The following is a 27,046-nucleotide window of genomic DNA, read 5'->3' as shown; positions in this document are numbered from 1 at the left end:
CTACACCACAAAGAGTTGTTAAGCACCTCCTTTTCTGCACTGGGTATGGGAACTAGCACATCCTGGAGAGGAAAGAGCACATCCAGCTTTCCTATGAGGTATGGCACATTTCCCAAAAACCTCCTTTACTAAGGTAACTCTGCACCAGCTCTGAGAAAAAAAACAGAAGTCATCTCTATTACAACTTGAGGGAAATGTTGACGCAAAATGACACAACTCTCAGTTGCTTCAGTAAGTGGGAGAGCAGCCCCACTCTGAAACATGCTGTCCCCAAGACAGGAAAGAATGTTTTCAACAGGAAAAGTTTCAAGGTTGCATCTAACAACTAGGTGGGACCAAGGTTGCATCTAGCCACAGCTCTAGTCAGTTTTCATGAGAAACAAACAGTACATACACTGAATAAACAGGCACATTATTTCCACATTTTTCTTCAAGGCAATAAAACATAAAACTAGCAGCAAGTTTAGTTGCCAGCAGCTCCATTTTTTATCTCATTAAACATAACACATGCCACTGATATATGTTACTGGGGTTTTTTATAAAAGAACTATAATAAGAAAAGGAGCTGACATAGTAAGGTTTAAATATACTCTACCATGTAGTACTCCAGAAAAAAATTATTATCTTTCCCTAATGACTAAGTTGCATCGTACCCTAAAGAAGATTGCACACAATGTCCTCCAAAGAACTAGTCTGACTGAACATGTACATCTATTTTTAGGCTTAAAAAAGTCAGACTTCATTAAAGCTCCAACAGCAAAACTCTAACAGAGGACACCAAGCACTAAGAAGTCTCTTTCGCCTATCAGTTCCAAAAGAGATTTCAAATAGAGAATGTTAAATAAATGGACTAAGTATTACAGATTTATATCATATAAGAATTTAATTGAATAGAAAATGTAGAGCTGCCTAGCTTTCTTTTTAAAAAACTTTTTACAGACATGTTTGGTGCTTTTATCTGAAGTTCTGTAATGTCAGAGGTTCAGCATAGGCCAAACAACCCTCTCCTATTGCATTGATACCGTACAAGTTTAACACTGAATAAAGATCCTAAAAGGGGAAAAAAAAAATTGAAGTCTTTCTGCATCCATAGTTATATTTGTAATTTATTAGTTGCTGTTGGGAGAAGTGGCATTTGAATTCTTTCCCAAAAATTAGAAAGAAACATTTAATTTCACCTTTGTTTATGTAAAATACAAATATAGTTTCTAGTAAAAGCAATCTCAATTTAACTAGGAACCTGTGGGGTAAGGTTACAGTATCTGCCATTAGGCAAAGACAGCCACATCATTTTGTTTCATAAGAACTATGCCAATGTGGCTACCAATATGACACATTAGACACAAAGTAGATTAGAAAGTAAGCTAGAAAGAGTAAATATGTTTAAATTAACAAGAGGTAAATTTGAATCATTGTAAGTATGTGTGCTGCTCATACACACACTGTACTGTCATTGTTAACATAAAAAACCAAAACATTCTGTAACATTTTGAAATAAATAGAAAAAGCAGGACCTTTTAATGTAACAGTTACACTCTCTTTTCCCCAAAAAATTAGTATATTTTAGACAGCAGTAATAGTGTGCTACATTCTTGCTTTTGGACAATAGCACAGTAATTATGGCTAAAAACATGCTTTGAAACTTGTCATTACTTGAGCACAAATGCCCAAGGCAATGCGAAACCAACACAGCTTCATTCTGATCCGATTTTCTCAAACTGTGCATTATACCCTTACATATTTTAATTCATGTTGGAACAAAGCCATTCAACTCTGCAACTTTGCATTCTTCCTTGAGCAGATGATGAGACAAACACATGAGCCTGGGGACAGGGTGTATAAATGAATCACAAAAGGTATATGCTTAATTAAAGAGCACTGCTGTCACTTTTTCCAGATAAAATTCATATAGCCTTCATCTGAGTCAAGTATGAATCAGGATCCCTATGCCAATGTCAGGAAACACATGCTTCTCAGCACAGAGCAGCTGAAAGAGCCATATTGAACTGCTTCTGATGAAGCTCATTTGAGCTGACTTGTGACAAGCACACCAAGAGGTGGCCAGGGAACCAACAGTGATTCCTTCAAGATTAGAGCTTGCAGCCTGCGTAAGCCGATGTCTTACTTGTTTATGTTGCTGCCTTCCTTCAGGCGCTCTCCTGCAGCTCCCGTTTTGGACACTCGCTCGCTCCCAGCCAAATCCACCAGGCTGACCTTGCTGACCTTCTCTCCGGAATTCTGCACAGATGGGACATGGGAGAACAGCAGCTAAGAAACACTGGCATGAAGCACCAACATGCTTGACACTGGCACCATGAAACACTATTTTCATAATAATGTGGGTTAAAGTATCACATTTGAGACATGAGACATGAAGGAATTGTCAGAGGTCTTACAGATCTTTGAAAGTCACCCATATATTTTCTAGTAAAGGCCTGAAGCACCAAGGAACCAGAATCAGTCATGTGGTAACATCAATCACTTTATGGCAGAGTAAGCCATTAAAACACATTAACTCCAGTAACAGTTAAGACCTAAGAAAGTTTAATGGTGTCAACATAATCTTAGAAAGTGATCCAATTGTTTGTTTTATGTGGTGTGCTTCCTCACTCTTCCAGGGTTCTCTCAATCTTGATTACTGGACTCCACGGCATCAAAAGTCAAAACACAATTAAACAGATAAAGTATGTGGAAGAGAAAGGAAGAAGAATCCACTACAACTTCATGAATTAATCAACAGAAATACGTACACCAGAATGCAGGTCATACAGTGTCTGAGTCACTATAATATTGAACACAGCATGAGAGCGGCTGCTTTCTTCATTCATGTTGGTTGCAGCAACAGTTCGTGATTTGTTTCCCTCTGACATCAGTGACTCAATATCCTAGAGCAAAAAGAGTAAAACGGGATGCTAGGATAAAAGCAAAGTATTGTGCTTGCTAAACAAAATCCCCATCTAGATGGAAGGGTGTGTGGGAGAGAGGAAGAAGGGAAGGTAGAAGTAATGAGAAAATTCTTTGCACATTTTGAGATGTATTGGTACAGAGGCATATAAATCCACAGAACAATGTTAAATCATATCCCTGTTTTAAGTGCTGCACTTAAAGCCCAGCAACTACAGTCAGTTCACCTTTTCCTTATCTGCTGCTGAAATATATTGCTGACATCCACATCACAAATCATATTGTGTAATGCCAGGAATCAGGCCAGCATGGATTCACTTACACAAGTGAACACAGGGCATCTCTTTACCAACCTGCACTAATGCTATCTTCACTTAATTGGCTCAAAACGTTACCTCATTTCAACCTGTACCTTTGTACAAGACAAAGATGACTATGCTGAGCCTGATATATGTGCTTACTGAGACTTCCACAACCTAAGCATGAACAACACATAATAGAATTTCCACAAAGGAGGTGCGCTTTCAAACTAACCAATTCACCGTAGAAGCTGTAAAAGCAGTTTTTGTAACAGCATAATATGCCCAGATGCTGCAGAAAAGTTTTAAAAACCCCGAAACATAAAAAGTAGGACATAACACTACAAAAATAATTAACTTTTTTTAAAAAACGCTTCCAAATCAGATTTCCAAGTCAGTTTATTCATAAAAAGAAAGTCCTACACAATTCATAAAACTGCACTGTTTTAGTTATTTCCATTGTGCCTACAGTGGTTCATTGCCTTCTACAATACTAATTTATTTGAATGTGTTGTGGTAAATCAAGTGGGCTTAGATGCTGCTTTGATTTAAGTTATGAATTACCTATATACACACATATATAAAATAGAATGCAGTATTCAACAACAAAGTCAAATTCATGCTGGAAGACTAATATCCTTATTTTAGAATCCTTGTATTTCCTATGTCAAGCAAATGTAGTGTTCATGGCATATATTATATGCAGTGGAACTGCCAATTAATGAGTTACCACTGCTATATTTGTAACTGACAATATAAGGGCAAACCCAATGCTTCCACATGAAATAAATATTCCTGAAGAATTAAAGATCTTCGGCCATATGTGGCTAATAGGCCAGTGATTACGGCCAATAAGGCCAGAGGCCATAATCACTCAAGAACCAAAATATCTGAATAGACATTAGTTTACCTCTTCTGAGACTCCTACTGCTCATGTACATAGATGTTATTTATAAACTTGTCCCTGGCTTAGATTTACCTCAAAGTTTGTAACAGCCAGCTGAGACAGGCCATCAACATATGGACCCAACACCTTGTGCTCTCGAACCTTGAGGGACTGCCGACTCCTGTGGAATAAAGTACACTTCATGCACAATCTACTAATTGGCATGGATATCCAAAATTTACCCTAATATGAAATAAGTACCATTTATATAGCAGAAGTCAATTTATGTATTTTTTAATTATAACAGGAAGAAGAAAATATTCTTGAATTTTTAACTCAAACAATAAAAACTCAAACCAATCTAACCAGTTTTGATCTATATACATGAATTATTTTTAATGCATCTTCCCACCCCAGTATTTGTGGCTGGAACAAAACCTGAAATGCCTTAATTGGCAGAAAGAATGTTGAGCAACAACAACAAAAAAAAGGAGACTAAAAACCCTTCCCCCAGCAATTTGCTAAAGCTTCCATTCTTATCACATTTTCTATACTTTATTGACACATACCAAGTAAGTCTGAAATCTATCTTGTTAACTAACTTGCATACAACACCTTCAGCAGTTCTGTTCAAGAATTAAAATATAAACCACATATATCAATGCTCAGTTGAACAAGTCTTGTCAAACTACTTCCTGTATACACATCTCCAAGCCAGAGTGCCTAACCACTGTTCCTGTGTAGACAAAACAGAAGAATTCCTAAGTAAATTCTAAGGTGTCACCTTTCCACATTCAAAAAAGTTCGATATATAAACCATAAGGACCAAGCTGTAAATAAGCTTCAAATTTCTCCTAGCTGATGAAAATTCCTACACAAATACTGCCTGTATCATCTGGCAAAAATACCCCAGAATTTACTCATATGTGGTCTTGCTTTCTGGTGGTAAAGTACTTCATACAGTATTTGTTTGCATCAGTAGGATGGTATCCGAATGTTTAAATTAATCACACCAGTTACTATTCCATATACAAGCTTCACATGAATATCCTCTTCTTTCTGGTGTTTGATACCTAATCCTCTCTAAAGAAGTCATATAAACATACATTCTGAAAAAACCTTCTCAGGGACTTCCAAAACCAATTCCTATTTTCAGAGTTTAGACAAAAATACAGAAGGCTGTGGGAGAAAGTGAAGTTACTCACCCTTTTGGGTCAAGCAGATCTCTGACTTTCTCATTGTAGATTTCCATATAGGACACTTCGACTTTAAAAGTATGAGATTCATTTTCTTCTACAGAGATTCTCTGAAATAAAGCACAACAGAGCCGTGGGATCAGACCCAGCTGCTCTGCATTGCCCATCATGGAAAAGGATTTTCCTGAACCTAAAAGAAAAAAGGAGAAGAAAATGCTTTAGAATATAATTTCTTAATTACTCATTCATTCAAGAAACACATTTTAATTCTCTTTTTATTGCTGCAGAAACATGTATCAGAACAACATGACATGTTATTCCAGAGAGATAGCTTATTCTTTGGACAAGGTAGAGGTAAACAAAAAGAGAAATTATCCTGAAGGTTTCTTTCAGTAGGGACATTACTTGGGGCCCCTTGGAACACACTTAAACACTAGAAACAGAATCAATCTCCAGTAGGGGCTACTCCTTTCACACTTTAAAAGAGGCTTCAACAGGTAGCAACCAGGATCATACTGACAGAGCTGCTTTTAAGAATTCACTTGTCACTGCTTGTACTAGACATATATGAAATATCATGATATTTCAAAATGCAATTTTTAAATGTTATCTACCTTAATATTTATGTTTTGTTGTTCTCACTTCCCATGTGCAGAAAGTGTTCTCTCCACTTAGGACACTCACCTGTCTGTCCATAGGCAAAAATACAAGCGTTATATCCCTGAAAGGCCTTTTCCAGAATTCCTTCTCCAAGGCACTTGAACACCACTTCTTGACCTAGAAAATAGTTTGGTTTATTTTAAATTGTATAAAATAATAAAATTAACCAAAATCAAGCATAAAAAAGGCTTGCACATTATTTTTATCATTAAGAGCACCAACGGAAACATATTATTCATGTACAACTGAGTGACAAGATCAAAACTGTTGCTACCTGTGTTTAAATATATTGCTGATTATCTTGTAAACTGAGCAGTTCTTCAAAAGGTGTCATAGAAGTTGAATGCTTAGAAAATAACACAAATGTCTACATTTTTTATTATTTCTGTGTGGTTTCTGCAATTAATATGCATTATTTAATCACAGAGTTCTATAACAAAAAGAGTCAAAAGAGTCCTGTAACAAAATTTCAATGAAACCCATTGGTGAACCAGGACATTAGGGGCACATAGGAATAAGTAGTTGTTCTCTTGGGAACTAGCCTCAAGTTTCACCATATGCCATTACAAACCCCCCTGTGGCAAGGTGATGTTGGAACCAAGATAAAAGCATTCCAATGACATCCAGGAAGAAAATGTGTATTAGGAGGCTGCGAGACTTCAACAGAGCAGTTTGAGGACATATTCTGCCAAATCCATAATTTGAAACATCACCTGCAGCATTTGATAGTCTGAAAATTCTCTCCCTGAGCCAGGCAGATTTTAGATGCACTTCAATCTTTCAGATGTAGAAGATGAAAGTAGTCATATTGTTTGTTTGTTTTTTTTTTTTAATAGGAAAGCCCAGAATTTGCACACCACAAAGAGTTGTGTTGTCTGCTTTGAGTTCTGATCAGACAATTACACCAGCTGTGTGTACAACCAAAACAAGGAGAGCTGAGCTAAGGACAGTATTTGTTCACCTTCAGGTGTATGGTTTTAAACTTAGATTCACTGTCTGGTGACTTTCTGAACACCTGTGATCAGCTGCCTCTCTCATCTTGGTATAGGAGTTTCAGCAATTGTCAGTTGGGAGAAATTATTTCTCACTATGGATGCAGTAGTGACTTCTGTACTCTCAAAATGGCATACACTAGCATAAATCTTGCTACACAATTACTTATGAGAACACCTACATTGTGTAGACCAGAGAATTCCTTCAGAAACACCTCTGGAATGACTGCAGAATGTTTTAGAGGCATGTAAATAGGACAAGAAAGTACATTACTTTCATTTTCCTTTTATTATAACCTACTTTTTTTCTCCTGTAAAGAAACAACTAGTGCAGCGACACACTATAAAATGCTTTTTGTGTGTCTTTCTACCTGAATTTCTTAAGTTCCAAAGTATCACTGGACTTGCATTAACACAGTTGAGAAACACTGACTATAGGAACTAAAAACAGAGGAAAATCCACTGTATTCTAGAGTAACTCCACTTCCTTCACCATGCTCAATCAGTCACTTCTTCAACTAGGGGTCATTTGGTCATTTTATAATATCTAAGCTGAGAGAGCACTGTTCAACAGCTTGGAAACAGAGGATGTTCAACTCATGATGAATGAAATATATTAGCAGAAGATTTTAATAAGAATGTAGAATAAACAAAAATGTGCTTTCTAACCAGCTCCTGAGGGAGCCACTTATTATCTTGCTGAGTAAGAACACAAAATCAAGCAAAGACTGAAGCCGAGTATAAATATTAAAAGAAAAAGCATATATACATTACACAGTGATTGTGAGTGGAAGGCAAAACCTTTTGTCAGAAGAGGAAAAAACTTTTATCACCCACTTCTGACAAGCAATAAACCAGTAACCTCTTCCATGTTTCCTACGGGGAAAAAAAAAAGTAAATACCAAAGTGCTCTAAAACTGTGCATGGTCATAATGACCATAGGATGACCTACAGATTCCTTCACTGATAATTATCAGGGAAGAAATCCACTTTAAATCTCACCAGCAAAGGTGGGTTTATTTTTCAGGAGATACTTAATTTTCAAACTGTCGTCACAAACAGAAAATCAATGAGACACTGATATATAACCCTAAAACGGTATTTTTATTACATATTTGAAGAGCTCAGCAATACCACCACAGACAAATGGGTCATTAAAGAGTGTTGTTTACAGTAACCAGTCAAATGATCATGGGATAAAATAAGATTTGGTTTTAAGTGCACTCACAGAAAAGAACACAAAATGCTGAACTTCAAATATGGATATTTTATTAACTTGCAAATGCAGGGCACTGAGAGTAGCAGTATATCATCCATGATATTTTGCTATTTTTCATTAAGAAACCACACTGCTTCCCCCTTGAATTTTATTAGTGGGTCTGCAAACTGATTACAAATTCTGTATCATATAAAATTATGTCCATATGCATTTACAGTCAAAAGAAATAATATAGATCCAGTGTCAACACTGCTGCATTTCTGTTTTGCTAAAAAAATCTAAACTGCCTGCAATCCATACTTTTTCTTATTTATGTGACTTTTCTTCCACAGACGCCTAGCATTTAAAGAGGTAAGCAGGGGGCTTAACTTATGACTTAATTTTCTGCAAATGGGAGAAATTTTTAAAATAAAATTGCCTAACAGGAGGATTTCCCCTACATTAACCCTTACAGCCTTTAAGAAGGGAATTCCCAATCTTCCAGCTGGCTAAGACAATTTAGCATCTTAGAGACAACTAAAGGCCAGAGACATCCATCTCCTCTCCCACCTTTTGCTCAGAGCAGGGGCAAGCTCAGGACAGCATGTCCACGGCTGCCAGGGAGCCCAGGGTATGCAGATGAGCTGCCAGTTCTCACACACCAGGATCTCCCTTCTGCGCATCCTTTTGAGGAAAGGGAAGCAAAGTCTAGTGAATTTTTCTTGCAGACCAGGAACACCTTCAATGTTAAGTGAAAACTACAAGTAGACAAGACACTTGTGTCTGCTCAAACTCCACAACTCACTGTCTCTCTTGAGAGTAGAAGGGCAGAGTTCTTTAAGTCAATTGCCTGGTTTGCTTCCTTTTAAAAAGGAAAGTGCTGCAGTCAGCATACATATTTCCTGTAAAATTACAGTTTAGCTTCAAGTCAGGTGTATGGCCTTTCAGGAGCCTGCAGAAACATAGACCTGAGATTTCAGGCCAAACATGATGCAGGTTAGTGAGTTTATGAAAAATCCACGGGCAAGTCAATACAGCGGGGGGTCCTAGGAATGGACCTGCCTAAGTGCAGCAGAGTAGTTATTTATGCCATCTCTTGAATCCTTCCCAAACTGAAGGGTTTCTTTTCTTCCTTTTAAAAATCCACTTCATTGCAGACTTCAACAGGGTCTTACTGTTGTCCAGGCTTGTAAAAAGAATCCTTTGTTCTCATCTCTGAGAATTTCTCAATATCCTTCTTTTCACCAAAATGCCAAGCAGTTATTTGTCTCTGTGAGCTTTTCAAGGCAAGCAGGTGTGTCCTTTACCCATGAACTGACTCCTGACCCATTCAAGCCATGACCAAATGGTAATAAACTATTTTGCTTACTCTCAAAACACCTCTACTGCAGCTGATAGACAATGCTCATCCCTCTTCCAGATCAAGGCAAACTCATTCTGTCTTACAACCAAATTCCCCCCCTCCTCAAAAACTATTTCATTGACTTCTTCTTCACCCCTTCCCAATGAGAGATCCATATTTGCACCAAACATCTAACTATGTCTTTCAGAAAAAAATTATCAGAAAAAAAGTAAAGGAGCTAGCATGTGATGATCAGCACAAACCATTCCTTGCTTGGAATAACACAGACACAAACTGTTCAGAAATGTACAGCATCAATATTCAGTGTAAAAACCAACCAAACAAAAACAAACGAAAAGCCCCCCACACTGAAAGAGTATAGGTTTAGATGAGTTATAAGGAGAAACCTCTTTACTGTGAGGGTGACGAGGCACTGGCACAGGTGGCCCAGAGAAGCTGTGGAGGCCCCATCCCTGGAAGTGTTCCAGGACAGGTTGGACAGGTTCTCTCTAACACAATATATCAAGTTGTTAAAGTATCCCCTTATCTTAGGGGGCAGAGATCAGAGCACCAGTTCTACAAAGGCTTGTAAAGAGTTTACTTCTCTTCTATACTCCAGACTCCCTGTTGTCTTTATAAGAGATAGTCCTGCAAGGACAGCTGCAGAGATGCCCTCTACAAGTTTTTCGTTACATGAAGGTTACCCTCATATTTCTGTTGGTGATATCACTGTATGACTTAGAATTTAAGACTGCAGTTTCCATTTCAACAGGAAAAAAATTGCTAAAAAAGCAATTCTGCTGCCAACAGCAACAATACCCATGTTTTCAAGTGCTGAAAAGATAAGGTAGTTACTTCCCGAACATGAGCACAGAAAGAAAATTAGTATGAAAAAAATAAGCCTTATGTTCAGCCAAATAAGTTGAAGATCTCTGATAAAAGAAAGATGGCTAATACCATTTCAGGGTCAGCCCTACACCCCCAGAGCTTGAGAATTGTTTTCAATTACCCATGCAATTTAGTTTATCCAAACAGGAATCTCACTCTTGAGCAAATAATATTACTATGTGCTGACAGTAGCATAGATTGATCAATAAAGTGAGAAATAAAATCAATCTGATAATGTGTGATAGTTTTAAAGATCCTGTAATAAATGTGCATTTCCTGGAGTGGACAAACTTTGGGTTTATGGACATTAAAAAAATAACAGCAAGGAAGAGTTATCCACATACATTGTCTGTGGTACACACCATTCTTTGTGTTCTCATGACCCACTTGTCAATCAGCTAAATCTTGAATACAGTATGATATACACAACTATATGTCCATTCAACACAATGCAAGATGAGCACATTTGGTTTTGCACAGAGAGCAATGACTGATAGGGCAGCCCAGTACTTGTTAAACCTTTCACTGTATTTCTGTGATACAGATAAAAGGGTTTTTCAAGGAACTAAATTCATCGCACATGTCTTTTCTAAGAATTTTACTTCAGCCTAAAGCTCATACACAAAAAGCTCTTACATTTTCAAGCAGTCTGGACTTAGCTTTCAAGCTTTATACATTTCCTTTTAATTGTGCAACTCATCCCTGCTCCTGGCAATGACATTGAATTTACACATCCACAGAGAGGTACTTTGGGCAGGGAGTGCTTAATGCACCTAGCTTCCAGATCGGCATTCCTTCTGCAGTCCAGCATCCAAGAGATACCAGTTTAGCTCCAGAAGTCAGGTGGTCAGATGACTTGTTGGGACGCTAACATTGTACCAAAGACTGTTACAGCATTAACAGTCTCTGGATGCAAGACAAGATGGTTATTTACAAGGTGCCTAGGACAATGGAGGTTTGTTCTATGAGCCAAAGAAGTTATCAGAAATCCCAACCAAATCCAGTTACTGTAATTTCGTTTTTTGTTAACACATATGCACATTGAGGCCAAGCTGCGAAAACAGACTTAAGGAGCATTAATATTAACAATATGTAAAACCTGAAATATTACCTTATCAGCATTTGGTTTTTTGGACCTAAGAAGTTTTTGGACCAAGAAATGCTACTGTTGTATAGGATAGCATCAACTCATGCCTAAGCAGGTGAACAGCCCAGTAACTTAGGCCTGAAACACTATGGGTTTGGTTTTTAATTATTTTAGTTTTGATACTGTATCAAATTAATTATATTCTAGAACATAAGGGCTAGCAGTCACAAGATAGCCTCAAGATCATACAACAAACACAACAACAAAAACAGTGAAACCATTGTTTTTTTGTATGCAAGTCTTTAAGATCACATTCTTAGCATATTTCTGAAAAGAAAAAAAAAAAAAAAAAAAAAAAAAACAAAGCCTCCCACACAGCCTTCCACCAAGAAAAAAACTCCAACAAAACACCCCCCCAAGCCCCCACCAAACAAAATAAGGGAAAACCCCAAAGCCAAAAACCAGTTTCAGTTTTCTTTTTTCTCAGGCAGGAATATTAACTGGAATAGGCAAAAAAAAACCACCTCATAACTTTCTAGCCAGTAAAAAAATGGAGGAGATGTGAGACACCATTTTCTAAAAACCAGTCCAACAAGAGGTTAATCTACATACAGATAATAAAACTTCATTTCTTAGATAAGACAAATCCAATTACAACTTCTGAAACACACTAGAGAGATCTAGCTTTCACTCAAATGAAAAATAAATAGATCTAGAACCCCACTGAATTCACCTGGAGATGGGTTAAACCGAGACAGTTTATCTGTTAAACAAGTTTAACTGGTTAGGAGTGTTTCTCAGGTCCATCCTGTCTCTGCTGTGGGTTAGTGCCATGGTGTACCCAACAGGTGGAGCTCCCACGTGCACGTGGGCCAAGATATGGGTGCACATTATCACCTCCTTCCTTTTAAAGGAAACAGGGGTGTGCAGGCACATAAGAAGGTGCTGTGCACTCCAATGGCTGTCCCAGCCTGAGCTACAAATACTGTGCAGTGCACCTGTTCAGTGCAAACACAGCTCTTGGAGGCTGAACAAGTGAAAAACTTTTTCTCCTGAAGAAGCCTCTCTTTGCTCAGGCAATTAAGAAATATAGTGCAGTCCTTAAGATTTGAGATTTCATACCAGAGCCTACAGTAGTCAGAGATATATTTTTAATACACATACATGGCAGCTCATTTATGAGATCACTGATCATAAACTTTGAGGAAATTAAGCCTACAATCTTTCAAGATTTCTTATGAGCCACAAAATTTCATAATATGAATATCCAAACTGAATGCTTGGGGTTTTTTCCTTTCCATGGACCACAGCCTTGAAATCCCAGTGTTCAGAGCTCTGTCTACCAAAACAAGTCCTCTTATAAAATATGAATATACTAATAGACAAATCCAGTTATGAGAAAACTGCTAGGATTACAGTCTTACTTGGATTATCCAGCTTTTGGGAGGAAGGAGTCATAAAGCTGATCACTCAAAACACATTAGGGTTCTGAACAGTCAGACTATGAATCACTTGAAAGATCTGAGATATAACCACACTGTCTGAGGAGAACATGCTTTATTCCCCTCTCATGCAGAGAGATGCAGAGTACTGAAAACATGCACATTCATCACTAGCATCAGTCAGAAGTAATTGCTGATGCAGAAATGAAATTGTAAGTGACAGAAACAACAAAAGGCACTTCCAGGTGATAAAAAAGACAAGTTATAGCTTAGATGTAAAAGCACCCCTCCTGAACAGAGTCGCAGGCACCTTAAAACTTGCATTCCTTCTCAGCTGAGGAGCTAGTACCCAGATGACTCAATCCCTGTAAAAATGCTAAGTCTGCCTCTGTGAAGAAGTCATTTGAGCATCACAGTGTAAAATGAAAAAAAAAAAAAAGAAAAACAACCCCAAATCAACTGCAAAAAAAACAAAGGCCCAAACTCCCATATATTCTCAAATTATTTACATTGTCCAACATACAGAAAATAGTTTACCTGCATATTTTGTGGTGTTTGATTCATCCATGGACCAGAAGCAGTGATCAAAGGCAAACACCTGTAGAAGCATATAAAAAAGACAAATTAGGAACCCTGGCTATAAGACTTTGGTTTTAAAGCAGTACATATGTGTGACACTGTAAGTGCAGTTGGGCTCTACTAATTCTGCAGATCCTAAATCAGAACTGTAAAAAGGCATAACCAGCAGAAATACTTTTGTGCAATCATGAGAGTTACAAAGCTCAATACTTGTTTTCTACCTGAATGATAATATACAGATTGCTCCTTACTCTCTTCCCTAATACAGATTACAAAACACAGACAAAACCTAATAATTAACTCCACTCTTCTCCAGGCACCAACAGTGACAAATGTTTCTGTTAACGGTAATAGCAGCACAAGGACTCAATATACAGAATTTGGTGAGATGACTGTTCAGCAGACATCAGCACAATACACACAAGTTTTACCATGGGATGCACTTCTGATACTTAGAAGAGCATTACTACTCACAAGCTTTAAAGAGCAAATAAATAGTATTAGATTATCCATCTAAACAAAGAGTACAGTACTGCATCTCCATAGAGGAAGCCCAGAAACTACAAATAGAAGATGCAGCTCTATTGAGAAACAAGTTATCAGAGCCTGCTCTAATGAAAAGACTTCATATCACTTCAGTCAAGAGATCCAGGGAGAAATTGAATGAAATTCAATACTGTGCTCAGAGGGCTTGCAAACCTGGAACAGTGTCCTGTAAAACCACTTAACACTCTGGGATTTCATCCAAGTTTCTCTTCCTGCACATTCCAGAACATCATGACGGACATTTAACTTTTTTTTTTTTTTGAAGGTTTAGGTTGCTACAAACACACCTAAAGCTGCAGTGTATTTTCCATATTTTGCCATGATAAACTGACTGTGGATGAGTTAACAGTATAGATTCTGGTTTTCTTATTTGGTTTGGGTTTTTTTGGGGGAAAGCACAAGAGGTGGGGAAAATCTCAAACCACCTTTTTAATAAAACTTTGCCAAAGACTGTCTTTGCCTGGTCATCCAACAGGTGATCTCCTTTGTGGGACAAACCATGCATATCAGTGTAGAGCAAGAGCCACAGGCTCTGTTAGCCAAAATATGCAAATTCCCTAGGGACAAATCCTGAGGTGAGGATGAAGATGGATCACTTTCGTTTGGCTTTGGGGATGAAGAACATCTTGAAGTCCCAGCTATTCAGAGTTACTACATAACATAATCTACAGATATGCTGCAATCTAACCCTTCCCAGAACATCTACTGCTGCAAATATTACACAAGGTAACACCAGGTTAGCACAACAACCTCACCTCCTTCCCTTTCCTCCAGCTTAAAGCAAAACGCATCAAATGGCCTTAGAGAAGACTTAATACTGAGACAACACTTAGTCTGTAAGAGTGAAGAATTCTGGAATTCCCTTCTGAAGAAAAAACAAACAAACCCATAATAATAATCTAACAGGGAGGCCTGAGTCACTGCAGCACAAACAGAATCAGACATCATCATGAATCAGGATGATCCTTGATGTGACTGAGTCAAAGATGTCGTTTGGCCACTGAACTGCAAGTAAAATGCAGCAGTTACTCCACCTTGTCTTCAGACATTCACTTAAGTTGAGGGCATTTTAAATTACCTTTTGTGCATTTGATCATCAAATTTAGGCATAAAACCATGTCATCAGTAAGAACACAAACCTTAACTTCTATAATCCAATATGTTTCTCTACTCATATTCAAATTCTATGGAAATTTTTGTCACTGGACTTGCTAACAATACCTAGTCTCTCTGATGATCAAATGGCAAGCAATTAAATTACAGAAAAAAAACAGACCCTACTGTAATGCTCCAAAACTGACCATTCTTTCCCCCTTAAAACTAAGTGTTATCTGCAGTGGATCACACAGACCAGTTACCTGGCTATACATGCTCATGTGTAATTACTTAAATGTCAATACAGCACTACTACAGGCCAATTTAATCTGTTGTCCTACACATTTTCCCCTTAGTTAACATGGAAAATGAAGACAGGATCATTCAATGACTTCTAATTTAAACACTGATCTTGCAAAGAGACTCTTAAAACTAAAATATGGCTTGCAGCCAAGTATTTCTTCTAGAAAAGCAGATTTTATTGAGATGTTTTTAAAATGGTAAAAATTGGCCAGACTGGTTTTCAAAAGGTCAAAAATGATTATGCAATAGGAAGAGAAAAAATCTGCCTTCAGATAAAACAAATGTAAATATAGCATTTTAGTTTGTTTCCATAATAAACATAAAAAGGCCAGGGCTTGGATTTAGTCTATTTATAAATACTGTTCTGGAAATGTGCCAAATCCTTCTAACAAGTAACAAGATTACTTTAAAAAAATAAGTGTCAGGCAAAAAGGCAGAAACTGCTGGAGCATGCACTATCTGCAAAACATGCAGAGCAGCTGCAGCGAAACTCCCCTCTCCATTAAAACAGGCAGGCAAACACTTAAACATTGCTTTGATTAGTGATGACAAAACAGCAACCTTGAACATTCCCAGCAACCATACCTTAAGGATTCACCCAACCAAAACAATTTTATGGACAACTGAGACCTTTGGGAAAACAGATTGCAAACACAGGAATTAACAGAGTAAAACTAAGGCGCACAGGAGCAAGAATGTGGTCCCAATCAGCAAGGCTCTTCAACATCTACATCCAGAAGGCATTTATGGGAAATATCTGTAGGACAGCATGCTACCAAAAGAATAACCGTTGTACAGAAAAGATGATAAAAAGATAACTATTTTATATTTTTCTGATGCCCAGTGCAGGAAGAGCAGGACAAGTAATCCCAAACTGAGCATGGAAGCATACTTGGGGTTAAGACACAGAACATACGCCATGAAGAAACAACTAAATATTCCAAATATTATCTAATGTGCTCCTTTCTTTCTCCTCTCTTCCCTGATTATTTTCCTTAAAATGGAAGTGGTGGGCATTACTCTTTTTTCTGATAGAAGTGTGCAGAATAATTATTTCTCTCTTAATATTTTTTTTCTCCCCAGAATCGATTTTCCTGAAAAGGGTATTAATCCACCTGTAAATACAACTATCAAAGCCATGACAAGTTCTGTTAATGTTCAAGTCTCAGACATCATAGCCAATATTCAAACTGGGCATTATCAGGCACCGAAAAAGCCTTTTTAGCAAAAATCTTTACCAACTTGTACCAGAAGTGTATCTACCAACTACATCAAAACTATTGAAATGTATTTGAACAATGATATCTGTGACTCAAACAGAACTTTTTATTCTTCAAGCACCCTATATGAATTAGTTTTTAACTACATTTGGAAGGTGTTTAATAGTATTCTTTATTTTCATTAATAGTGTTCTGGGCTTTTAAACAACAGAGGGAATTAACAAACAAGCCTTTAAAATTTTCTTATTTTCTGCAAGATTCTATATCTTATACTTCATCCTAGCATCTAAAAGAGAAAGCTAGATAAAAGGGAGCTGCCAGAAACCTACCACACTAGGGTAGTAGGTTACAAAGCAAAGATTTTGAATGAAGGGATTAACTGGGTACATTCAGCACAATCACACAAAAATGGAAATTTATGAGAAAGAGCTAGCTGGATCCTGCCACTACTATATCCAGAGTCATTGTAATATGCACATTAGCCTAAATGAAGTAAATTATGCAGGTCATTTCTAGGTTATAGAGAACTATACTTGGAGTGTTAGCAACTCTTAGAAATTGTACAACGTATTTGTTCTGGTGATCACAACATTTAAGAAAAATAAAAGATATGGGGCTTTGATTGCTCCAGCAAACACCTGCAGCAGTGTAAGAGAGCTCATGGTTACTTTGCTAAGGAGACGACTAGAAGTTATGGCTTCTTCAACAAGGCAAACTGGGATGCAGGTCCATGCATCCATCACATGTGTCAGTGAAAACTCTGGAGTTTTGTCTCACATTCATCTGTACCTGTGGCTTTAAAATGAAATTGCAGATTTTAATTAGGTTTTAAACTAGAGGAGCCATTGTGTCTGCTGCTGCAGTAATGTATCACAGAATCTGGAAAGACAGCCAAATGGGTGTTCACATTTTAAAAAGCCAAAAGAATATTCTATAACACACAACGTGTTTTCATTTTGGTTCCTAATCAATGGCTTGCAGAAATAATAATTTTAAGGGTTTATGCATGTAAGTATACTTATGGAAACTAATTACAGGTAATGAGCACCATCCTCAATATTAACTGCCTGCCAGTTTAAGCCAAATTACATAATTAGTTTCAAAAGGAATTTAATTTCACATTCATTATTCTTATGAAGTCTAATCCTCAGTATAGGCCAGGCAGAGTCTGGGGCTTCCAGCATTTAGCAATGCATTACCCAGATTGAACATAATCCCTAACACACTGTCTGCGCAGCTATAAAATGTTCCAAATGTATGGTCAATGTTTAATAACCATTTCTATCTGACCAAGAGATGGCCAATCAATCACATTTTGCTTTCAATGAGAAGCAGTCAGTCTGACAGACTAGGTTACTTATGAGGCTACCTGGTTCCGAAATAGGAAAGGAAGGGAAGTTTGCATTCACTGGGCAGCTGTCCCTACATCCCTCTTACAACTGCTGATGGAGATAAGTAATACAGGAGATACACAAGGAAAGGGCAGACAGAGTCTACACCAGTCAGCTTAATGTCCATGGAAGCAAATAAAGAACTGAAAAATAAAGTTGGTCACTATGACAAACACAAGACCTGTGACAGGGCTAAGGAAGTGTGGAGAGAAAATCTGAAGGGACCCTGGGACACAGCTCACAGATCCCAGCTCAGAACAACTGTTTTACCTTTGCCACAAAATTACACTTAAATGGAATGTTTGCAGGAATAGCAAAATATAAAGCAATATAGCATCCCAATATCCTTACATAATTTTTTTCACAGCTTCTGAACTACCAAGTTGATTTGGGAAAACAATTTATCCGTGGCTGATGATAAAGTATAAAGGTAAAGAGACTTCCAATATTTACAAAATTTTGTTTTAAAAATTTTTGATTTTAAAATCAACTATGTGCAGTACCCTAAAAACTGTACAAACCAAGAAATCTCATACCACATCTTTACAAACTCAGCAATGCCAATTTTTCACAGATGGTACTAACCTTTTTCTGTCTCAATCTGGTAAACATTCCACATAATGTCATAAGTTTCAGCACTATAGCTTAAGGATATTAATGACCATCCAACTATACCTAACAATAATGTGGCATTTACGCACAAGTGCAGCTGTTCTGGTTTTGTCAAGGAAGCACAAGGCCATACGTAAGCTTTTACATAATGTCCAGAATAACTTTATCTGCCTATAATGGAACACAAATGATGCACTACAGAAAATGAAGGCTCTTGTAAAAACAATAGTTTGTGGAGGAATTACAACAACAGAAAGAAGGAGAGTTTTCTTCCTTTTAAAAAAATGTTTACCAGTGATCAAACTCTCTATTATGCATATCAACTGATAGAAGAATTTTATTAAATGTCCCAACAGGTACATATCACTTGTTCTTCTGCCCTTCCCCTGCACTACAAACAACAGACAGTCTTTTCTATGTGAATTCTGGTGCACTTTGGCAACTTTTACACTAATTACTAATGCCTGACTATTGTCAAGTGCAAACAAAAATTGTTTATTTATTACTAGATGCTTTTTGTTGCCTTTTAAAAATAGTATTTGAACTTTTAAACAGAACTGTTTGTAATGAAATGTTTTACACACACTACTTACTCAGTCTTTCAAATGTTTTTATGACTGTATTAAAAGTTTGGCTTATCCTGGTCGCAGCTTTAACAAGCCATATGCCTTGCCTGCATGTCACTTGGATTAAAATATATTCTTCTGAAATTATGAAGCTTTTATCTTGGAAGATTGAAAAACAGATTTTTTAATATGTTTTCCCTTTTTGAAGCTGTGATGTTCACACACCACAGCAATATGGCCAATACTTCTGCAGTGCTCAATATTTTCAAGCAGACGCAAATGTAAAAAGAGACAAAATACTTACCTTTGGTGGTTTTCTAGATGATTGGCAATAAACCCAGCAATAGTGATGAGAAGCATGAGTACACCATTCACATAAAGAGAAGGGAACAAATAAAAAAAAAAAGAAACAAAGTCAGTGTATGTCATTACTATAATTTAAACTTTTTTAAAATCCACAATGTATTTAAGAGCAATCAGATCAGAAGATATTTAAATGAGACACCACATATTTTTAACCAGTAATAACTTGATTACTAATACTGTCCCACATTAAAAAGAAAGTGCCAGATTCCTTATAGATATAAAAATCTAACTGAGCTGTGTTCCAGGAGAAAGACATGTAATTATTTTGTCATAAAAGATGAAACACAGCCCATCTCTGGTGGCAAATAAACTGAGCCTGCAAACTGCCAGACCAAGGTGCTAGGGTGAAGCCCCACTGAGGTCAGCAGTGCTGCACAAGCACATCCAAGGAAGAGTGAAGCAAATGTTTCTTGCAGAGATTACAGAAGTGAAGAAAAAGAAACCTGTGTAGGCTGTGTTCTCCTTGGTCACAGAAAGTCCACACAGTGCATAAGAAACCAATGCAAAAACACCATCACCATTCACACCCAACTCCAAGTGCTATCAGAAATAACACAGTCTAACAAACCCCCAGTCTAAAGACAACAACTCAGAGTAGTTCAAATTGTCCTTAAATGCTTTTATGCTTTTGCTGGCAGGTATATGGCCACATTATACATTAAATCACCTTGGGTTTTTCTGGTGAGATTGGTTTCAAGCGAGATCGCTGTCCTGTCTCACTGTGCAGCCCTGTGCTCCCTGATGCCAATCCAAGAGAGGAGGTGAACATACAGTACAGAGCTAGACTGACTTAGGCCATTCATCAAAACTACAACTTTAGGCATATGTTTAAATTATATATGGAAATAAGAAATTTCCACTCGTTCTTCACATGAAGGGGAAATAAAGCATGGATGAAGGAAAGAAAGAAAATGTGGATGAAGAGGAAAAAACACAATGAGAAAGGTCTATAGACAAACAACACAAGCAGAGAATGCAGTAAGGTTTATAAGGCAAGGACACAGATGAAAGGTATAGCAACAGAAACGCTACACAAAATTCAAATATATCAAATATATATTTCTGCAGTCTCAGTGCAGAAACACCTGGGACCAAGCCATGACTTCATCCACCAGTCTGTACATACCAACCCCACCAAGCTGGGAGGAGGGCAGGGAAGACACAAAGCACTTTGAGCAATTTTCTTAGCAACCCATAATACAAGGGCTCAGCAAAAAACTCTGAAGGGATGCAAATCCACAAACATATCTTACACAATCTTTTCTGCCTACTCTCAGCTCGTACCTCAGATGACACATCTGCCTGAAACAGAAGTTACAGAGCTGGGACACGGGACTGGTGAAATGCAAACATTGTTTGCCTCCAGCCAAACCACTTGCTGGAGTTTTACCCTTCCATTAGTGGTGGCTACATAGCTCCGTCCATGGCTAGCTCATGTACAGGTGGCTCAGAAATTGTGCAAAATGCACTCATTGATCTGAAAAATACATTTAGCTCTACCCTGAATATTACCATTTTAATCCATTTTCAGATGTGATGCAATTACAATGTTACCAGCTTGTCTAGACCACCTCTAAACTTCCAAGAGAAGTTCTTATTGAAAGAAGTCATCCAAAGCTTTTTGAAAAGCTTTTAAATACATTCATATCTTGAAAAATAATTTAGGATTATATCAGCTTTACTACAGAATTCCTGATAGACTGCTGTACAGATTCAGCCAAAGTCCTAAACAGTTTATTTGGAAGTAAAATCCAACAGAAAGTTTACCAACTGCTTTTTCTTCCTGGGATCGTTCTTATAAACCCTAATTAGAAAAGGTACAGAACATCACTGAAGTAAACAAATGGTTTGACACATGATTCTTAAGATATTTACTTCTGCAGTGTAAGCCACTACCTTTTTGGAAGTCTCCTCTAGCTTTACTTTGATGTCTATTTCAAGAAAAGTGTAATAGTCACTTTTTAAATCCCCGGTGGACGGCAGAGCTTCCCAGTAGCATCATTGATCTCTGAGATTTCAAAGCACAAGGAGCTGCAGCTTCCTACCATATGTCACATCCAAGTGCTCCAAACTCTTAATACCAACTTCAGCAACTCCCTGCATCACCAACAGCAATATGATCAAAGGCCTCTGGAATAAGTCAGCTATATTAACTCACAGGATAGATTTTTAAGCTATTTGGATATATCAGCTAATCAACTCAGTGTAACCATCATTCTGGCAGTGATTCAGATGGAAACACTCCAAAATACTTCAATCAAAGGACTCAAACTAATAACTAAAAACTGTTTACAGTTTACCAGAAATCACATCTGTGGCAGCTTAAAGATGTGCTATAAAATCTTGCATTAGCCTAACCAATTTTTGACATATATTTTTTGTTTGCTTTGCTGTCTTTCTTTTAAAAGTATGTGCTTCCTTACTTCTTTCCATTTCTAGCATTTTTCAGCTTCATAGGTAATTGAAGCTGTCTCAATTTTTACTAAATAGCAACAATACAAATGTGGTCATTCAGTGTCTCCAGCTGGGGCTGGAGAGGCAGACACACACTAAACACATGTATGGACATCAGATCAGCGATACAGCAACTAAAATGTTTATTTCCAGGAATTTTTATTCCGTGTCTAGTCATCCATGGTGTCAATGACAAGATACACGTATGCCTTTTGACTGACAACAAAATCTTCTCTAAAGCAGACAGCTAGTATATACTTCAGGAAATTATCAAAGTTACCTAACCTTGTAATGCATCTGCACAACAGCAAGTTTTCGTTTAATCTGATGGGCATCTTCAATCTGTACACTCAGACAGAAGACTGACTTCTTAAACATGCCTGGAATTCAAAACCCAAGCAAATACAACCAAGAGTCTGAAAAATATTCTCACAGGTCAAAAGAAAAGTATGAATTTCATGACCACAAAGCCCACTGAACTTCTGGACTTCCTCCCACCTTTGTCCTTGACTTTAGTAAAATATCACCAGAATAATTTTCTAACTTTACTGAGCAGTGTATTTTCTGTGGGTATCTACTCAGGCTTTTTGTTTCACAACAGTACTAAGCCTCTCCTGCCCTGCTTGGCTAACACACATCAAGATCTCAATGCTTAGCTACCTCAAACTTTAAGCTAGATAAAAAAAAGATAGGTTACAGAAAGGTTTGTGCTAATGTCAACTTTTTATTCTGTTATCTCTTGCTGAAATTAAACTCAATACTTGCCACATTTGGTAAGAGAAGTGACTCACAAAATTTCAATTCTCATGTTCTATGTCAGCACATGAATGAGAAGTCTTCCTGACTGCAGTCACATTTTCTCTCTAGCACCTCAGCCCATTGCCTGTGACAGCACACCACAAGGAGTGCATTTTGCTAGTAGTTTAACAGCAGCAAAGGTTCTTTCTTCATTTTTTTAACTATCATCTCTCTCATAGGAGTCTCCTTTTGTCATACAAAAAGTTGATACAAGATGACATTACATATTCTGACTAGAAAACTAGTCCCATGCAATTGGAAGCAACAAAAGACACTTCTGCACTATGAGCATCCAGAAGTATGCAATAATGTAATCTTAAAGACTTTGTAACTTTTAAAACAAGACTTTTTTTGTTCCTTAGTGATTGTAGTCAGTATTCTCAAACAAATGTCTTTTCTTCCATCAGAAGGAAAGACATTTTATACATCAAAAAAACCCTTGAAAGAACAATTTTTTCTCTACATTTCACGTAATGAAGCTTCATTACCACACCCACCCCCAACCCTCAGTCAAGAAAGTCACCTTCAATAGGAACAAGGTACATTGTAAAATGAGAAGGTAGGTGTAAAACCAGGTATTCCACATTAAAGGACAGAGAGGAACAAGGCATCTCTGAAAAACAGGTCTTAGATTCTTTGGAACATGCGCACAGCCCAATTCATCTTCAATTCAACTGTTCTAAGCAGCCAAGTAGGTCACAATTGTACTATAATTATTACACATTTTGGAGAGTATTTGGGGGGTTTTTTTCCCTATACTTTCTCACATTAATCAAGATGAAGCAACCATAACCAGCTATTTTAAATAACCACACACATTATCTATAAATGAATGAACCAGATGAATTTGCAGCTCTTGTAAGCTGACTACACTGAAAGTCAACATTTAAAACACTGCATTTGAAAAAACTTTTTGCTCTCATCACATGTGCAACCACAGTAAATTCATGGTACTGACTGATTTCCCAAATATATAATTGTTTACATTTAGTGGTTACATAGTCATTGACATACTCTTCAGGGTCACTGGTCAAAAAAATTATTACAAGCAATTATCAATATACAAGAAAATGGAGAAAAGGCTTCAGGTCTTTTTTCAACTTGTCATATAACAGTCTTTCCTCTGCAAGCATAAAGATGATCAAATTGCAAAGATCATCCTGATAAAAATATTTCTTACATTTCACTGCTCCAGCATCTCTGGAGTCTAAAGACCAGCTGTTCAAAACAAGTATTATAATATTTTTGAGTGGTTTTAAATTTAGCTTTGTTTTTAAAAATCAGGCTGCCTTACAGCTCAGGCTGAGCCTGTCACCAGCACTGTGTGTTTGCCTCACTCAATGGCTGAGTGCAAGGGAGCAAACCTGTGGAAGGATCATTGTAAGGAGTGTGCCTCGCTATCCAGGACAGAAGTAACTGCACTGTTTGTTTATGCATGTGTGTGCAGTTTCCACAGTGGCAGCAGCAGAGACAGCAAGCACTCACTAACTGCAAACATTCCTAACTACAAACAGTGTAAATTATGTAGAAGCAGAGAGATCCTGTTTCTCCTATCTTTCACAGTACGGTCATGCTGCTCTAGGACTTTTCCTTGTCTCCTGGTTTATCACTGCAGGCTACTACCTGCAGGCTTGATACCAAGCACCTTAAAAAGTGTGGCTTTATATTATTGATGAACACCATACTAAAATACCTAGATAAAGATCACCATCTGGCACAGGAGCAGTTTCAGGTGATTATACACTGCAAACTACTGGTAGTACATCACTTTCTCTACAAAGAACACAGAAAAAGGACATTTATTTGCCCATTTCTCCCATTAATTTTCTAAACACAGAGTAAAGCGAATGGCAGGGGCAGTGCCCTTAAAGGGAACAGCAACCCACCTTTGTGCTTGTCTGGGGATACCTCCTGTATAGCTGACTAATGCAATTCTTGGAAGAGTTACTTTACATGCTGTGTGAGCACACATACATACACATTAGTTATTTTATATTCTTGCATAAGGCGAGCAGCAAGAATAATGTTTAATCCTTCTACCCAGCAAAAGCCTGTCCTATAGACAAAACAATCCTTTGAACAACAGCAAAAAAAACCCCAAACATTTTAACAAGTAAAGCAATTTGAGCAAGTGCCTGCATAATAAGGTGGTAGCTGATCATAATCAGAAACACTATGAGAAAGATGCATACTCTAATTATAAGTTGTTCTCACATGCTTTACAGAAACATACCACATGCAAAGAGAGAAAAGTCAGACACTGAAATCAGAATGACAAATACTGCAGTGTAAGTTAAACAAAATAGACATTACAGTAGCAGGGTGACTTCCATGACACAAAGGCAACAAAGACGCCTGGATATTTCACCATAACAGGGTTCTACTGAAGTTCAGTCACAACAGCAAGGAAATGAACCAGGTTATGAAACCAACCCAAGCTCATTAAATAAGTGAAAGGCATAATATTCTGACATTTACAAGATGGAAGACAAAGTGACAGCTGTCCAGGAACATCATTAGTTGCTAACTTACCTTCACTCACAAATTGAGTATTTTTACTGCCCAAGGCGTTATTATTCCAATGCCAACAATTTGTTGATGTGAAGTTCAAGTGTTTCTAACCTTTACACAGAAGCCTTGATGTCATGTAAAAACAAGTTCTATCAACAGCCCAAAAAAGGACTGATACCTGCCCTGCATGCAACTGCACATCACTTTGCGAACAGCAACTGCCTTAAGAGAGCAGTCACCACCCATTAGCAGAAAGATTAATTTGTTACTCTGCTAGAAAACTTGCTAAAAAACTAAAAATCTGAATATTCTCCCACACAAAATAAGTTGGAGTTTGAACAACCTGTTTCAGTTAATTTGTTTAGTTTCACTGAAAAGGCAAAAAGTAACTAAAATTGTCACTCTGATCTGAGATTGAAGAGCTTTAACACAATCCTGATGAGACCCCACCTAGAACCCCCCCAAGTTAAATGATCTATTTTCACCAAGTCTTTAATCATACTAATTCAAAACTTATCCAAGACTCTAGTTATTGTAATGAAAACCTGCTACATCAATTACAAGTATAGTATAACCACAAGGATAACAAGCTTGTTCTTACTAACATGCAGCTATAGCCTCATGACAAAGAGGCAAAGGAATGAAAGTCTACCTAATGTTCCCAGGTACATTATCAAGTAGTCCTGTCCCTTTTAAAACCAATTCTTTTCCTCACCTTTTCAATAAACTGAAAGTGCAAGAATATAAATAAGTAGATTTTTACCACCTAATCAGGTTTAACTAATCAGGACAAGGAAATGAGGGAGGGGGAGAAGAATCTGATCTCAGAACCCAAGATCTATTAGCCCTTAAGGGTAGTCTACAAATGAATGATTCTTAGCCTGAATGCAATGAAACTGCTGTCAGAGCAAACATGATACAGGTCTGGAAAGTATGTGGAAACATATTCTATGAGTGTTAATAAAATTGCAGCAGAATTTATTAGACACCTGTTATTCTTATCCTGTTGCATTTAGTGCTCTTGAGGAGAAAACACCCTAAGCCTTAACTGACATTTCAACTCTGTACACATACTTTATGGAGACTCTCACACGCAGCCCATCACTGGAGTTGGCTACTGACAGCTATTAACTACCTCCTAAGTTTCCCATGTCAATGGAAAATATCCCCTTCCAACACTACTACTCCTTTAGCATTCCTTCAGAAATGCTGCTTTTAAGAACCATAAAAACACCAGTGAAGATACATGCCTGTGGAAGTAGTGCTCAAAGCTTCTGAAAAATATACTGCTATTTTATCACTATATAAAGTACTTAATCCAAGACAGATGACTTCCAAGGGTATGTGAAAAAAAATTTATAAGCAACACAGCATTTCATAAATTAAATTTAATTTTGTTAGTTTGCTGGTTCAAAACTCAGGCATTACAATTTGCTGAATGGACATAAACAGAGTAATTAACAGCTTCACTGACAAAGCAGAAGATCTCTCCTCAGTGGAAAGACTGTGTATGAGAAAGAACTAAAGGGTAGGTGTAAATCAAGCAACTGGATCTGAACTTTGGTTGTAACACTTTACTTTCCTCAACAAATGAAAAAAAAAGAAAAAAACTCCACTCTTACTAATGCAAGATAGGCATATTTTTCTTACTCAATCAGGACAAGGATATTGTTGAGAAGTTACTGCATGTGCACCAGTCCTGACCATGTAT

The 27,046-nt window shown here is 37.4% G+C and overlaps 1 protein-coding gene across 1 annotated transcript in view; it reads right to left on the bottom strand.

The window, feature by feature from the left end:
- KIF13A (kinesin family member 13A) overlaps positions 1-27,046 on the bottom strand; it is a 104,646-nt gene that overhangs the window by 45,436 nt on the left and 32,164 nt on the right. Inside the window, exons 3-9 of the mRNA XM_053946240.1 lie at positions 19,511-19,523; positions 13,432-13,492; positions 5,970-6,062; positions 5,295-5,475; positions 4,183-4,270; positions 2,751-2,885; positions 2,126-2,238 (exon numbers count right to left, since the gene is read on the bottom strand). Of these exons, the coding sequence (XP_053802215.1) occupies positions 2,126-2,238; positions 2,751-2,885; positions 4,183-4,270; positions 5,295-5,475; positions 5,970-6,062; positions 13,432-13,492; positions 19,511-19,523 (684 nt within the window). The remainder of the gene's footprint in view (positions 1-2,125; positions 2,239-2,750; positions 2,886-4,182; positions 4,271-5,294; positions 5,476-5,969; positions 6,063-13,431; positions 13,493-19,510; positions 19,524-27,046) is intronic.

This window comes from Vidua chalybeata, chromosome 1 (assembly GCF_026979565.1).
Source record: "Vidua chalybeata isolate OUT-0048 chromosome 1, bVidCha1 merged haplotype, whole genome shotgun sequence".
Classification (NCBI taxonomy): Eukaryota; Metazoa; Chordata; class Aves; order Passeriformes; family Viduidae; genus Vidua; species Vidua chalybeata.
This window is presented reverse-complemented; position numbering and strand designations above follow the sequence as displayed.